General features: G+C 42.0%; 1 protein-coding gene across 1 annotated transcript in view; it reads right to left on the bottom strand.

Annotated features, from left to right (window-relative positions):
• ALMS1 (ALMS1 centrosome and basal body associated protein) overlaps nt 1–15,543 on the bottom strand; it is a 105,414-nt gene that overhangs the window by 76,582 nt on the left and 13,289 nt on the right. Inside the window, exons 3-4 of the mRNA XM_044659290.1 lie at nt 1,722–2,152; nt 980–1,667 (exon numbers count right to left, since the gene is read on the bottom strand). Coding sequence (XP_044515225.1) covers nt 980–1,667; nt 1,722–2,152 — 1,119 coding nt within the window. The remainder of the gene's footprint in view (nt 1–979; nt 1,668–1,721; nt 2,153–15,543) is intronic.

Raw genomic sequence — 15,543 nt, 5'->3', positions numbered from 1 at the left:
ATGTCCTTCAATTGGGGAATGGCTGAACAAACTGTGGTATATGCGGGTGATGGAATACTATTGTGCTAAAAGGAATAATAAACTGGAGGAGTTCCAGGTGAACTGGAACTGATGCAGAGTGAAAGGAGCAGAGCCAAAAGAACATTGTACACAGAGACTGACATACTGTGGTAAAATTGAATGTAATGGGCTTCTGTACCAGCAGCAATGCAATGACCCAGGACAATTCTGAGGGATTTATGGTAAAGATTCAGAGGAAGGACTGCAGGAGAGGAACCATATAAGAAAAGCAACTGCTTGAACGCATGGGTCGGGATGGACAGGATTGGGGATGTGGACTCGAAACTACCACACCAATGCAACTACCAACAATTTGGAAATTGGTCTTGATCAAGGACACATGACAAAACCAGTGGAAATGTGTGTCGGCCATGGGTGGGGGGAGTGCGGGGGGTGAATGGGAAAGTAGGAGCATGAATCATGTAACCATGTTAAAAATGATTATTAATAAATGTTAAAAAAAAAAAAAACTGAAAGACTGAAAGAGGCAGGCTCAGACATCAGAGGCAGATATAGAGACAGAGTTGGTCTGACCAACAATAGTCGGCTAATCGGCCAAAAATACTTTCAGTCACGCTACCAGAGAATGTTTATTTTGGGGAGGCAGCTCGGTGGCTTGCTGGATAGAGCCAGGCCTGGAGCTGGGAGCTTCTGGTTTCAAGTCTGGCCTCAGACACTTACTTCCCAGCCTTGTGATGGCTCATCTGCCTTGGCACCCCTGCCCAGCATTGACTCTAAGACAAAAGAACAGGGTTCTTTAAATGTTTATTTCCTGTTGGTGTGTGCGCTCTTTCCTAGTGTCACCCAACATCCCTTTAAGATGCAAACACCTCCAAGCTCGTTGCCATTTCTCTTCGAAGCTAGACCCACAGGCCCAGCCCAACTGGCACAAGAGGTGCCTGGGGAGGGGAGCTCTTACCACGTGCGCGGACTCTGCACTCCTCTTCCTCTGCACTCCGCAGCACCTGCGTGGCAAAGCTCACAGGGGACTCGCACTTGAGAATATGCTCCACGTGGGCAGCCAAGGAGTCATCGCTGCTACAGCCTTCATCACTATCAGACAGATCCCGGACATCTCCCATGTACTCATGGCTGGGGATGGCGGGCAGGTACCCCAAAAAGGGGTCCCAGACATAGGAAACTCTCCCATCATTGAAATCGCTACTTGAATGATTGCCTACAAAAGGCATCAAAGGCACTGGAAATTTATGCCCAGTGAAGGCACCACTTCTGCCCGACTCACACCTCGGCACCGACCGGGCGTTTTCATACTGTCTGAGGGTCTCCCTCATGGCCACTCGGGCCTTACTCTCCATTTCCTCAACAGAAGTTCTCCCAGACTCTCTCTGAGAAGGGAAATATGTGAGGGCACTTGTCTCCACCTTCCCAGTGGAGACCAGGGTTTCGTCCCTCGTTGACCTCTGGGAAAGGCCCGCCGAGTCCTTCTTCAAAGAGGGTTCCTTGGATTCCTCCAGCCTGCTGGGCCAAGGAGACATGGTGTCAGCTCGAAGAGCTGAGGCGTTGCTGAATCGCTTCCGCGCATTGTTCTCCGCCTCCACCAAGAGAGAGTGGAGCCCTTTGTCTGTTTTGGATTCGTATTCTGATACCTCCTTAGTGTCCTGAAGGCCCGACCTGACCTTCCCCGCTTTATCGATAGTCACAGGTATCTCCTTACTGTCAAAAAAGGTGAGCTTGGTCGTCTCCTTGCTAGTCCCCACAGTCTTCAGGGTAGGCTTAGGGGCAGTGTGGGCACTGATCTCAATGAGCTCTGAATCCCAACGGTCGATGAGCCTTTGGACACGTTCAGAAACAATTTTTAAATCCTCCTTATAATAGAAAGTTGTGGAAGGAATCCTTAGGGGCACCGACCTCTTCTTAGCTTGCTCAGACTTGGGGAAGTCACCAGGGGCACTCTCCGAGCTGGAGGCCTGCTCCTCCTGCTTCGGGGGCATACTCTCAACCACACTGACCGTTTTCTTCTGAGAATCCAGACGCCACGAAGTTTCAGTGGGTACTACAGAATCACGGCATGACGGGAACTCCACAATGGGCTGGCCCACGTGAGATCTGCCAGAGTTAATGCTGGAATGTACTGAAAGGGAAAAAGAAGGGTTTGGTTTCTGTTTTGGTTTTTTTTTAATGCTGAATATTTTGTCAGATTCCCTTTTCTCTCTCCTCCTCCCTCTTCCCTACTTATAAAGATTTTCAGTGAACTGCACTATACAAAACTAGATGATCGTAGCCTATTAATCCCTATGTTATCTTGTTGATTAACATTAACATGAATGTATCAACTAAAGGCAAAATTCTAGGTTCAAATTGAAGCCACAGCAGAATAGGCAGAAAGTGAGGCTGATTCGGTGGACCTAAGACCAGCCAATAGGCTCTAAGCAGCAAGCTCCGAAGGGGCAGGCAGTATGGAGCCAGGGGATGTCCCAGGCACAACATCAGAGCCCCTTGAACTAGGGCCAGGAGCCAGGGCACCAGGTCAAGATCAGTCCCATGTATCACCTAAATATATATATATATATAAGTTTGAGGCAGAAACCAGAAACCCAGAGACTCCAGTATAGCTCCTTGGGCCCTGTTAGTTAGATAGCTTAAATTAGTGTAGTGAATAAGCCCTTCCCTGTCCCTTTGAGTTTTGTTATTAGGTGTTAAGATTTTAGAGTAGTCATTCCTATCCCTCCTTTTAGTTGTTTCTAATTAAAACCCAATTTCACCTTGTTACCTTGTCAGTTAATTCAAGGCTTCTGGCCAGAGTGACAGTTGGCTGTTATTTTTCCAGTTGGGAGTGGTGTAGCTGTACACTTCAGTGATCAGTTTTAGTCTCTCTTACATCCCAAAGAGTGTTCCCACAAACCCCATAGTTGATTTTTAATATCCCTGGTGACCCCATTACTTATATTATCTTACAATGGTCTGGGAGAATAGAAATGCACTGTCGTGCCTGAGGAAAAGAAGGCCAGTCTGACTAACCATGGGGAGAGGCTGCACTAGGCAGCAAAGGGCTTTCAAAGGCAGGGGACGTGCTTGTGTGTGGATCACTGAGCCAACAAGGGGCCCCTGAGGAATGTGGTTGCAGGGTCACAATTCACAAGAGCTTCAATTTAGAGCTTGAAGAAAATTTAGCAACTATGCAATTATTTTATAGAGGAGAAATGCAGACATTGTTTGTGAGATAAAGAGCTTAGGACAAGTTCAGGGACCTGTCCAGGGACATACAAATAAAGTCCGAGGTCTCTGAACTTGAGTCCAACATGTTCTCTACTATAGCTTGTACCTCTCAGACCTGAACCTTCAGCAACTGTGTGTAGGACAAATTTGAGGTGGAACATAAGGTAAAACTAGGGATGAGAGTCTGAATTAGACTGACGGTGTGTGAGGTAGATAAGAGAAAGTGATTGGTACGAAAGGGTGTGGAAGAAGCCATGACCAAATCTGGCAACGGACAAAGTCAAGTTGGAGAGCCCAAAGAAAGATCACATCTTCCTGAGACAAAGAAGAGAACCAAGGAGGATGCTGAGGGGGTTGAGGCATAGAACAGGTGAGTGGGAGCTCTTGAACAGCCTCCATTTTTCAGGAATACATGAGGCAAGGTCCTTTGCTAGGAGGAAGAACAAGGTGGTACAAGAGACTTAAAGAAAGATGTTTAGAAGAGCCACTAGGAGGAGATACAAGAGTCCAATTAGGGAAAAATTAAGGGAGTGCTGTGCAGTTAGGAAAACCCAGTTAAGATTATATCAAATAAACCTGGAATCAACCTAGTCAGCACAGGTGTCCAGCCTCCACTCATGCTGTTCATCACCAGGTAAGTTGGAGCAAAGAAAGATCCAAGGCTGGGGATTAGCAGAGCCTGCTCAGTGATCATGGTGGTAAGGGGTTCAAACACTGAGGTCAGTAGAGAAACAGCATCAAGAATAGAAAGAGGGGGAAAGAGACTAGAACAGGAATGATGGTCAGAAAGAACACTAGAGGCAGGAAGACACAATTTAGGACACTCAATTCATGAGGATCAAAATTCAGCAAGACAAGAAAAGATATAATGGTTAGAGGCATTTCATAGTTCTTAATATGGAAGAACGTGCATTGGTGAGAGTGAGATAAAATGGTATGGCCAACTCTGTGTGAGGCTGAAGCAGAGTGAAGGTAAAGGTTATGGAAGTTGAGAACATTAAAGCCAGCATGTTGAAGGGGTCACCAATATGTATCCTGAAGTCCTAAAACATGAGGGCAGGTGTTAGATTGAAGCAGAAGACTGAGATAGCGAGTTCCTAAAAATCTTAAGAAAGGAAGCAGAAGAGGTAGAGCCAAGATGGTGGAGAGGGGACACAGCCCCACCTGATCTCTACAAATTACCCTCCAAACAACTTTGATCTAACATCTCAAAATGAATTCTGGAGTGACAGAACCCACAAAAAGATGGGGTAAAACAATTTTTCAGAATAAGACATCTTAAAAAATTGTTAGTGCATAATTAGAATTTTGCTCCCAGGACTCTCTTGTCCAGCATCTCATTTGCATCCTCACACTGAGTGCAAACACTGCATGCATACCTACATTGGATAAAGTTCTTCTGGGTGACTCCCCTTCCCCGTCCCCTCCCCTTCTTCCCCCTCTCCCTCTGATCATGGCTGCAGACGATGGTTTTGAACTGGACAGGAGAATTTACTCACATAGTCTTATTTTTGTTAGATAATTAGTTTTTATACTTCTATTTCTTTTTTATTCCTTCTACTACAAGCGATTATTAATAAACTTTACAAAATTAATGCTTGGAATTACTGATATTGATTTAATTCTTACATTTTTGGTGACACAAAGTCTGGAATTTAGGATCCTTACTCCTCTCTAAGATAAGTAGATTAAAAACATGCTTCTCTCCTGCCACAGCTTTTTTACCTTTCCCCTCCGGGAAACTCTCTTCAGAGTTTTGTTTTGTTTTTTCCCCAGGTGGTAGGAAACCACTCATGACAGGAGCTGGGGAGTGGCATCTCAGCCCATCCACTTTGCATTGCTTGTGGGACTAAGCCTAGGGCTCTTGGCCCAAACAGATAAGCCACTTCCCACTACAACCCACCCAAGCCTATCTGCCTGCACCCATCTGCCTGCTCCAGCATTCCCTGCTGTTGCCCCCAAGCATCATGGATTCCCCCTGCATGGAAGGTAAAAAGCTAAGTAGCTGGTCCTGCCTCCTGGCACAGCTATATCCCTTCCCACCACCACGTGGGTCTCAAGCATGTAGTAGCCTCTTGAATTTCCAGCTTGGAGCTGAAATGGCTTTTTAGAATAGCAACAGCCTAGCAGCACAGCATGGACGTGTGGCGAGCAGGAAATCCTGGGCTCCTTCCACACTGCCCACCCCCCCACCTATCCCCACCCCCATTAAGCTCCCAAGCTGATTTTAAACTAACCCAGGGGGTCTTCCACATTCCTAGCTATGAAGGTGGGGAGAAAGCATTTGCATTTTCTTTTAGCTAAAGCCTTTTGACCGCCCTCCATTTTTTAAACTACCTAAGAGAGGTATGTCTAAGAATAGTATTTAAAATCATGCTGGCAATGAAAGAACATTTTCCTCTCAATTTGAAACAGCTTTTGTTCCCAGAGAACTTTACTAAGTTCGAACTGTTCGACACTTCAAATTGGCTTTATTTAGCACTGTTCCTGGGAGGGCTCTTATTCAAAGGTTATCTTATACTTTATTTATTTCTCCTCAAGAAAAATCAACAAAAGGTTACCTTGATTAAACTAGAGACTCAAATAAACAACACTGAGAAACACTTGAGTAATTTCAAAATTCAGAAATAAGATTCCCCTCCATCTAAACCTGCCCTGACTATGTCTCAAGCTGAATACATGCTCTATCATCTTGTTCAGCTCTTGAAAGCCCAGAGCTCGACACCACCCTCTCCCTGACTTGCTAGACTTCTCCATCTCTCCCCCTCCTCCCACCCAGTTTCCACCCCTTCCTCTCCCTACTTTTGCCCTTGTCTTCCTCCCCTATCTCAGTCCCTCCTTCCTCTATCCCACCCCTTCCTCTTTCTACTCCCTTGTCCCAGCCCATCCCTCCTCTGCCTGTTCCCCATGCCCACAGACCCACTCCTGTTCCTCCCTCCCCTGCCTACTCAACTCCAGACCAACCTCTCCCTCTTAGCTCACCTACTCCTCTCCCTCTCCCCTCACCTGCTCCATAGCAACCCAAACATCCAGCCAAGAGGCAGAAATCTCAAATTCAGTTAAAGGTCTATTCCCTTTAAGGGAAGTACCCACCTTCAATAAAACTGGAGATGTGGTATCCTTAAGACACTATATACGGGGGCAGCTGGGTAGCTCAGCGGACTGAGAGCCAGGCCTAGAGACGGGAGGTCCTAGGTTCAAATCTGGCCTCAGACACTTCCCAGCTGTGTGATCCTGAGCAAATCACTTGACTCCCATTGCCTAGTACTTACCACTCTTTTGCCTTGGAACCAATATATAGTATTGATTCCAAAATAGAAGGTAAGGGTTTAAAAAAAAAAAAAAGATACTATACACCTTTCGCCCCCCACAATATTTAGAGATTCAAGCAAAATACTCCTTCCTTTGAAGATGATCCTGGTGTAGTTATTTAAAAGCTTGAAAACATTTATCATACTTATGATCTCAGCTGGTCAGATATAGAAAATTTGCTCTAAACTCTTTTGACAGAAAGAGAGAAAAATAAGATCATCTCTCTAGTCAAGCAGGCCCAGAGTAGGAAAGCGATTCACTGGCCCTGGGGAGACTCAAGATGGTCCCCCAACAATGAGCAACACTACTTAAAACAATGCCAGAGGGGCAGCTGGGTAGCTCAGTGGATGGAGAGCCAGGCCTAGAGACAGGAGGTCCTAGGTTCAAATCCGGCCTCAGACACTTCCCAGCTGTGTGACCCTGGGCAAGTCACTTGATCCCCATTGCCTACCCTTGCCAATCTTCCACCTATAAATCAATACACAGAAGTTAAGGGTTAAAAAAAAAAATGCCAGGCTAGAGAGGCATTACTAACAATGAGAGCTTGTTCTGATAGGCCTAGTACATGGACAAAGTTTGAAAATCTTAGGCAAAAACAAGAGGAAAATCCCTCCCAGTTTATGGATAGACTTATTGAGCTGGGAGGTAGAAATATAGACCTGGATCTATCCAGAGAAAGGGATGTTAAGACTAATATGAAGACAATTCATTAAAAATGGTTATAAAGTGGTCAGAGACTATTTTAAGATTAGCTGCCTGAATTGAGATTCTATGGATCTCAAGGAATTGAGGGGAGTAGCAGTCTATGTCTTTAAGGGCCACAAAAAGAAAGATGAAGAGAACAATGACTTAGTGGAAGAACTGAGGAAAGAAATGAAAATTTTAAAGGAGGAAATTAAAAAAGAAAAACAAAATCAGGGAGTGGCTATAGCCTCTTTGCAGTAATTCACAAATCAATCATTAATGTGTTACTTTTGTGGAAAAGGGGTCATGTAATGATGATCTGTAAGAAGTGGAATCAGGCAAATAGAAATAATAACAATTACAGAAATAATAACCCAAATGAGGCAACTGATAACTCACACCAAAATACCCAAAATGGGGCTTGTCCACACTATACTCGGGGTGAAAATCTCCCTCAGCATGGGGGATCCTAGGGAACTAACCAAGGATCTTTATGAAGGTGTGAGGGGGGAGTAAAGGTTCTGGAATCAGAGAGTGAAACTTTTGATTTCCCAGACCCTGATATTATCCCAGTTATCCCAGTCCATTCTCCCCCCCCCCATAATGATGAACCTCATGTAACCCTAAAAGTTAGAAACATGTGTTATGATTGCCTTTTAGACACTGAAGCATCAAGATCAGGATTGATGAGTAAACTTGACTCTGAATGTGATTCTATTGGCTCACTAAATGTAGTGGGGGTATCAGGGCCACCCCTAAAAGTCCCAAAGTTTTCCCCTTGAATGGTGTCTGTGGAACCTCTATCAATAGAACATTCTTTCCTTCTAATGCTTAGCTCCCCTACAAATTTGTTAGGGAGAGATTCTTTATGCAAGCTTACAGCCACAATAACATGCTCTCCAGATGGCTCTATAACATTAGAATTGCCTGAATTTGCTCTCTGTACTTCTTTCAAACAGTCAGGAAGTGAAGGAGACTCCCACCTTTAAAATCCCAGCAGATATACCTGAGTCTCTCTTCTTCCAATGTTGGCCTACTTAAATCAGTTGTTCCTGTTCAAATTAAAACAAATGGTGGTCCTCTTTCCATTCCTCAGTATTCTCTATCAAAAGAGGCAATTGAGGGAATTACCCCAGTGATACATTCATTAATTGAGCAAGGAATAATAATTCCATGCAAATTTGAATATAATACACCTATCATACCTGTAAAAAAGCCAAAATTAGGCCAATAGAAAAATTATCTATCAGTTTCTATAGGATTTAAGGCCTGTAAATAATCACGTCATTAAAAGACATCCTGTAGATACCAACCCAATCACAATTATCTCCTCTAGTCCCAGCACAGCAAAACATTTTACAGTGGTAGACTTGTTCTCAGAATTTTTCTCAATCCCTATTCATGAAAATTCAAGGAATATATTTGCCTTCACCTGGAAAGGTTCCCAGTGGACATGGTGTCAGATATCACAAGGGTTTGTGGAAAATTCCATGTTGTTCTGGCAGATTTTAAGACAGAATTTGGAAAACATTAGGTTTAAAGAAAGTTATTTGATACAGTTTGTAGATGATTTGCTCTTGGTCTCACCAAATGCCACAGTATGCCAGGAAGATAGCAAGCATTTCCTTTTAGAGCTACCTAAAAGATCTATAAGGCAAAGGTTCAGTGATGTCTCCCCAAAGTGGAATATTTAGGGTTCATTTTAACTGCTGGTGCCTGCTCCATTTCCCCTAAGAGCACTGAACTCATTCAGAAATTGAGCATCCCCTCCACTAAGAAACAGTTGAGGGCAATTTTAAGAGCAACAGGATTTTGTAGGCAGTGGATCCCTTACTATGGGGAAATCAACAAGTCCCTTATAGCTCTGACAAAAAATTCAGTCCCTGAACTGCTTAAATCAGAGGCAGAACACCTGTCAGCTCTTTCAAAATTAAAGCAGGCTATCCTGTCTGCCCCTGCTCTAGGCATTCCAGATTACAAAAAGCGATTTACTTTGTTCATACACGAACAAAGAGGGGTAGCTTCAGGTGTTTCAATTCAACCTTTGAGACTTGTTCAACGTCCAGTTGCTTATAGCTGGACCCAGTAGCTTCAGGAGCTTCCAAAGATTACAAGGGTTTCTCTGCAAGGTCTCTGCTGCAGCATACCCATAACTCTGAACCAGGGTGCAGTCTGAGAGTGAAGAACACTAACACACACCAGTGCTTGCAGCCAAAGGAGAGCAAGAGACTTTGGTCACAGTTCCATGGTGGAAAAGAGAGTTTGTGGTCACTCACAGACCACAGCTCAGGCTGGGAGAATATTAAACACACCTCTCCTTACATCATATCACCTTGGAAGAACTGAAAACTTTTACATTCCAACAGCTAGCTCTGAAAGTAGCTACACAAAAAACTGAAGCTTGGGACACTGTTCCCTCATCACAGGAATGTGTGTGAAGTAAAATATCTGGGAGACCTCCGTAGCAGCTTTGATCCCATGCACTACAGTGATGAAACACAGGAGTCACAGAATCATGTGTCATGTCTGACAGCCTGGCATAACAGCACCAAGGAAGGGAGACAGCATGACGTTTGAAAGCTATTGGCCAAGGAAAGGGAAAAGGAACAAGAGGTTTTGAAAAGCCAACACAGGAAGGAGAGGCAGTCTCTTGGCTTCTGTACCTGTCTCTAGGCTAGCAGTTTTTCTCTGAGCTTTATCTTGACATGTGACAAGCAGTGAGCCAGCTGCAATGAAGGATTGTTTTTTTCCCTAAAGTTAGGATCTATCTCTCTCTCTTTACTAATAAATGATTATAAATCTTATAATAAGACTCCAAATTGATTTTTATTTATAACAAATGGAACCCACCTGTAACAGTTTTGTTCAGGTAAAAGATAAGAAATGGAAAACGAACAAACATCAAAAAAAGAAACTCAACAAAGAAAGTTAATTTGGCAACAGGAAAGACCAAACACAAACTCAGAAGAAGACAACGAAGTCAATATGGCTGCATCCAAAGCCTTTAAGAAAAATATGTATTGGCCTTGAGGCCAAAAAGAATTACTAGAGGAACTCAAAAAATATTTTAAAAATCAAATATTAGAGATAGAAGAAAAGTGTGAAAATAATGAGAGTGATGTAGGTAAATCACAAAAAAAAAAAAAAAAAAAAAAAATTTGACAGCTTGGTAAAGGAGGCCCAAAAACCTTCTGAAGAGAACTCTTTTAAAAGTAGAATTGGCCACATGAAAAAAGATGTACAAAAATTGAGTGAAAAAAAGAAATTCCTAAGAATTGGCCAAATAGAGAGGTAACAAAAGCTCACTGAAGAAAATAATTTCTTAAAAATTAGAATTGGGCAAGTAGAAGCTAATGACTCTATTAAACATTAATAAACAAACAAAATCAAAGAATGAAAAAAATAGAAGAAAATGTGAAATATCTCACTGGAAAAACAACTGATCTAGAAACACAGACCCAGGAAAGATAATTTAAAAATTATTGAACTAGCTGAAAGTCATGATAAAAAAAAAAAAAAGCCTAGACATCATCTTTGAAGAAATTATTAAGGAAAATTTCCTGATATTCTAGAACCAGAGAGTAAAAAAGAAATTGAAAGAATCTACCAAAGACCTCCTGAAAGAGATCCCAAAATTAAAATTCCCAGGAACATCATAGTCAAATTCCAGAACTCCCAGGTCAAGGAGAAAATATTGCAAACAGCCAAAAAGAAAAATTCAAATATCACAGATAACACAAGTCTTAGCAACTTCTATACTAAAGGTTCATGGACCTGGAATATGATATTCCTGAAGGTAGAGAATCACTTAATCAAGAATCAAATACTTAGAAAAACTGAATATAATCCTTCAAGGGAAAAAAATGAGTTTTTATTAAAACAGAACAACTGCAAATGACTTAGCTGTTCCCAGCAATACAATGATCAGGATAATCTCAAAGGGCTCAAGCCATCTGCTTCCAGAGAAAGAACTGACGGAGAAAGAATCCAGACTGAAGCATACTATATTTCAATTTCTTTCTTCATTTTGTTCAAGTTTTCTTCCACAAAAGGATTAACATGGAAAAAAACTTTTACATGATTGCACATGTAAGATCTATAAGAGATTACTTACTGTTTCAGTGAAGGGGAGGGGATGGATTTGGGATTCAAAAACTTTTTTTAAAGTTTAAAATTATTATTACATAATTGAGGGAAAAAATTATTATAAAATTTAAAAAATAGAAGTCAGTCTTGATCCTGGGAGGACCAACTGGGGAAGTTCAAAGGACATTACGTGGTTGAGAAGGATAGTGAATGGCCAGTTTGACTACGGTGCTCTGGTTTTCCCTCCCCTCTTCTTTAGTGATGTGTATAACTCCTATATATTATTATCCTTGGAAGGAAGCCAGGTGCTTATGAGCTATGTCTGTGCTATCATGGGTTTTCCATTTAGTCCACAGTTAGGTCCTGTACTGTCCTGTAATCAGGACATGGAGTGCATTTCATCTATAAAATGAGGGTATTGAACTAGATGATCTCTAGCCTCCCTTAGAACTATAAGATTATATGATAATAGTATTTTTAAAAGTTTGTTTGATGTAATAATTAGGCTTAGAATCAGGAAGACCTGTGTTCAAATTTTACCTTTAATAATTACTGAATGGGTGACCTTGAACAAGTCATTTAGTTTCTATATGCCTTGGGTACAACTCAAAAAACAAAATGATTTTTTAAATTATCATGAAAAACACACTTCCATTTTGGTCACTGTTGTAAGAGCACACCTCAGACATAAGCAAAACCCCAAAATAAAACTTTAAATACACAGATATGAAAGATAGTATGGTTTGATCCACCTTCATCTGACTCTAATAGTTCTTTCTCTGGAGATGGATAGCATTCTTTATAAGAAGTCTTTCAGGGAGGGCAGCTGGGTGGCTCAGTGGATTGAGAGCCAGGCCTAGAGATGGGAAATCCTAGGTTCAAATTTGGCCTCAGACACTTTCTAACTGTGTGACCCTGGGCAAGTCACTTAACCTCCATTCCCTAGCCCTTACCACTCTTCTGCCTTGAAGCCAGTACACAGTATTGACTCCAAAACAGAAGGTAAGGATTTAAAAAAAAAAAAGAAGAAGAAGTCTTTCAGGATTGTCCCAGATCGTTGCATTGCTAAGAGTAGACAAGTTTTCACAATTGAACAACACACAATATTGCTGTTACTGTGTATAATGTTCTCCTGGTTCTGCTTAATTCACTTCACATCAGTTTCTGCAGAACTTTCCAGCTTTTTATGAAATCATCTTGCTTATCATTTCTTATAGCACAATAGTATTCCATCACAAACATGTACCACAATTTGTTCAAGCCATTACCCAACTGATGGATCTCCCCCTCAATTTCCAATTCTTTGCCACTACACAAAAAGAGCTGCTATAAATATTTTTGTACAAGTAGGTCCTTTTCCCTTTTTTATTATTTCTTTGAGATATAGACCCAAAAGAGATATTCCAGGATCAAAGGAGAGGCAAGAGTTTTAGAGCCCTTTGGGCACAGTTCCAAATTGTCCTCCAGAATGATTGGACCAGTTCACAAAAGAGAAGAATTCTTAACCTTGGTTTCATGAAGTTATTTATTAATAAATGTAAGTATATTTGTGAAACAAAAAATAAAGAAAAGAAGAAAAAAGGTAAAGTGATCTGGGGTAAATAGAGAATATGTCCAAAAAAAAAAAAATGGATGGACTAATCTAGAAAGAGTGAACTCAAAGGAGGAGAAGCTAGTGGGTAATATCCAGAAGGCCAAGGAGCAGGAAGCCTGTCCATTCATACTACTAACAAAATATTGTATAGATGGTCACCAGGGACCAGGTAACCCACCAGGAGAAGGCAGGTTTCCATAACTGCAAGAGGAAAGAATACTATGAGATAAAGAGAAGTTAACACAGAAGATCCAACAGAAGAGGAAGACAGAACTAAAGGGGAATGGAGAGAGGAAAGAGCAGGCAGTGGTAGCAGGAAAAAGGATTTTCACATAAGCAGCTGGAAATTTTATGTCCCCAGTATTAGGAGAGGACAAAATTAGGAAACAAGTCAGGAAGAGTAAGATTAAAGGTTGTAATGATGGAGTAGTAAGGAGCGGAAGATGTGACGCAAAAGACATTGCAAAAGAATAATCATCCAAATAAATACCCTCACAGAAGCTGTAGAGTTGAAGGATCAACATTAAAACTTTGACACAAAACAAAAAAATTAATCTAAATGGATTCAATTGAATTAACAATTTTTATTAATTTTATAAATTTTAACTTAATTTTTTTCAAATGAAGAGCTTAAAAAATTAGCAGCCTGAGATTGCTTCTTCATTGCATCAAATGGTGGATTTGAGGTCAAGAAGAAATAAGTTCAGGTCCTACTTCTGATGCTGGGTGACCCTGGGGAAGTCACTGAGCTTCTGTGGACATCAGTTTCCTCATCTATATAATGTGGATAACCAGCACTTTGACCATTGGACTGAGGTGAGGAGCTCTATACAAAGGGCAGCTACTATCAATGTTGTTGTTACTAACTAGTAACCATGGGCAAGTCACTTAACATTTCTGACTCTCAATTTTCACCTTTATAAAATAAAATTGAGCCATATAACCTGAGACCCTTTTCTCCTGATCTGAATCAATGATCCTATGGTCTAGTCCAGTGATGGGCAAACTACAGCCTGCGGACCAGATGCGGCCCCCTGAAATGTTCTATCCAGCTGTGAGACATTATTCCTAATCTGACGAATACAATGAGTAGGATACAATACAATGAAACTTTGAAAGAGTTGCCTTAGAAACAGACTGACAGATGAGCATTTCCTTTCCTTTGGCCCCCTCTTTAAAAAGCTAACCCATCTTTTTTTCCGGGTTAAGATGGCGGCAGAGTAAGAAGCAGCTCTTAACCTCTCCTGACCGAAACACACAAAACTCCTCAAGGGGACATAAAAACAAGTCCAGACGAACGGAGGAACCCCACAACAGGGCACAGCGTGGAAGGTACGTGGAATCGAGACATTTCCAGGCTATAAAGGGCTCTCACTAAATCGCGGGCTGAGCAACCACCCCACCCCCACCCCCTCCACACACAAGATCTAGAGCTCTGAAGCCAGCTAAAAAGAAATAGAGCAAGTTTGGGGCATCCATCGAGTCATTGGCACCTCCGGGACCTGTTCCTGAGAGCAGCAAGATTTAAGACCCCAGTAAGCCAGAGAACGCAAGAGAAATCTGAGCGCCGGAGCAGAGACTGGACGCTGGGCGCAGAGCGCAGGCTGAGCAGAGTACAGGCACGGGCGGAGGCGGGGGTGGAGGCAGACACAGCCAGGAACTAAAGCTCTGAAAACCTGAGTGGGGAACCAGTGCAGACGGGTATACGACTGTGGAAGCAGCGCCCTGAGACGATCCACCAGGGGGCTTGACCGCGGAGAGACACTGAGCGCGAGGATAAACCTGAGAAGCTGCTGGGCTAATGATGGCTACCCAGACTCAGGAAATTCAGAAGAGAAAGAATAACAAGAAAAAGAAGCCTTTAACACTCGACAACTTTTACACAGAGAAAATCCAGACAACCGAGCAAACAGAGGAGGAGAACAAACAAGCATCCGAACCCTCCTCAAATAAGGAAAACTCCTTACAAGCTATGGAAGAGTTCAAAACTGAGATTTTGAGGAAAATGGAAGAGATCTGGCAAGAAAATAACTGTTTAAAAGGTAAAATCTTGCAATTGAACACCAGAAATGACCAGATTGAAAAGGAATACCAGAAGATTACGGCCAAAAACCAGAAGATTATGGCCGAAAACAAGAAGATCATGGCCGAAAACCAGAAGATTACGGCCGAAAACCGAAAGATTATAGAGGAAAATCAATCCCTAAAGGCTAGAATTGAGCAATTGGAAGGCAATGATCTCTCAAGACAACAAGAACAAATAAAACAAAGTCAAAAGACTGAAAAAATAGAAGGAAACATGAAATATCTCAATGAGAGAGTGACAGACCAAGAAAACCGGTCTAGAAGAGACAATTTGAGAATAATTGGTCTTCCAGAAAAACCAGAAATTAATAGAAACCTGGACTCCGTACTAAAAGAAATTATTCAGCAAAATTGCCCTGAAGTCCTACAACAAGAGGGCAATATAGACATCGAAAGGATTCATAGAACACCCACTACATTCGACCCAGAGAAGAAATCGGTTAGAAATATTATTGCCAAATTCAAAAGCTTTCAAGCAAAAGAAAAAATCTTACAAGAAGCCAGAAAGAGACAATTCAAATATCAAGGAGCACCAATCAGGATCA

The sequence above is a fragment of the Gracilinanus agilis genome, chromosome 2 (assembly GCF_016433145.1).
Source record: "Gracilinanus agilis isolate LMUSP501 chromosome 2, AgileGrace, whole genome shotgun sequence".
Taxonomy (NCBI): domain Eukaryota; kingdom Metazoa; phylum Chordata; class Mammalia; order Didelphimorphia; family Didelphidae; genus Gracilinanus; species Gracilinanus agilis.
Note: the sequence above shows the minus strand (reverse complement) of the source record. Positions and strands in the feature narration are given on the sequence as shown.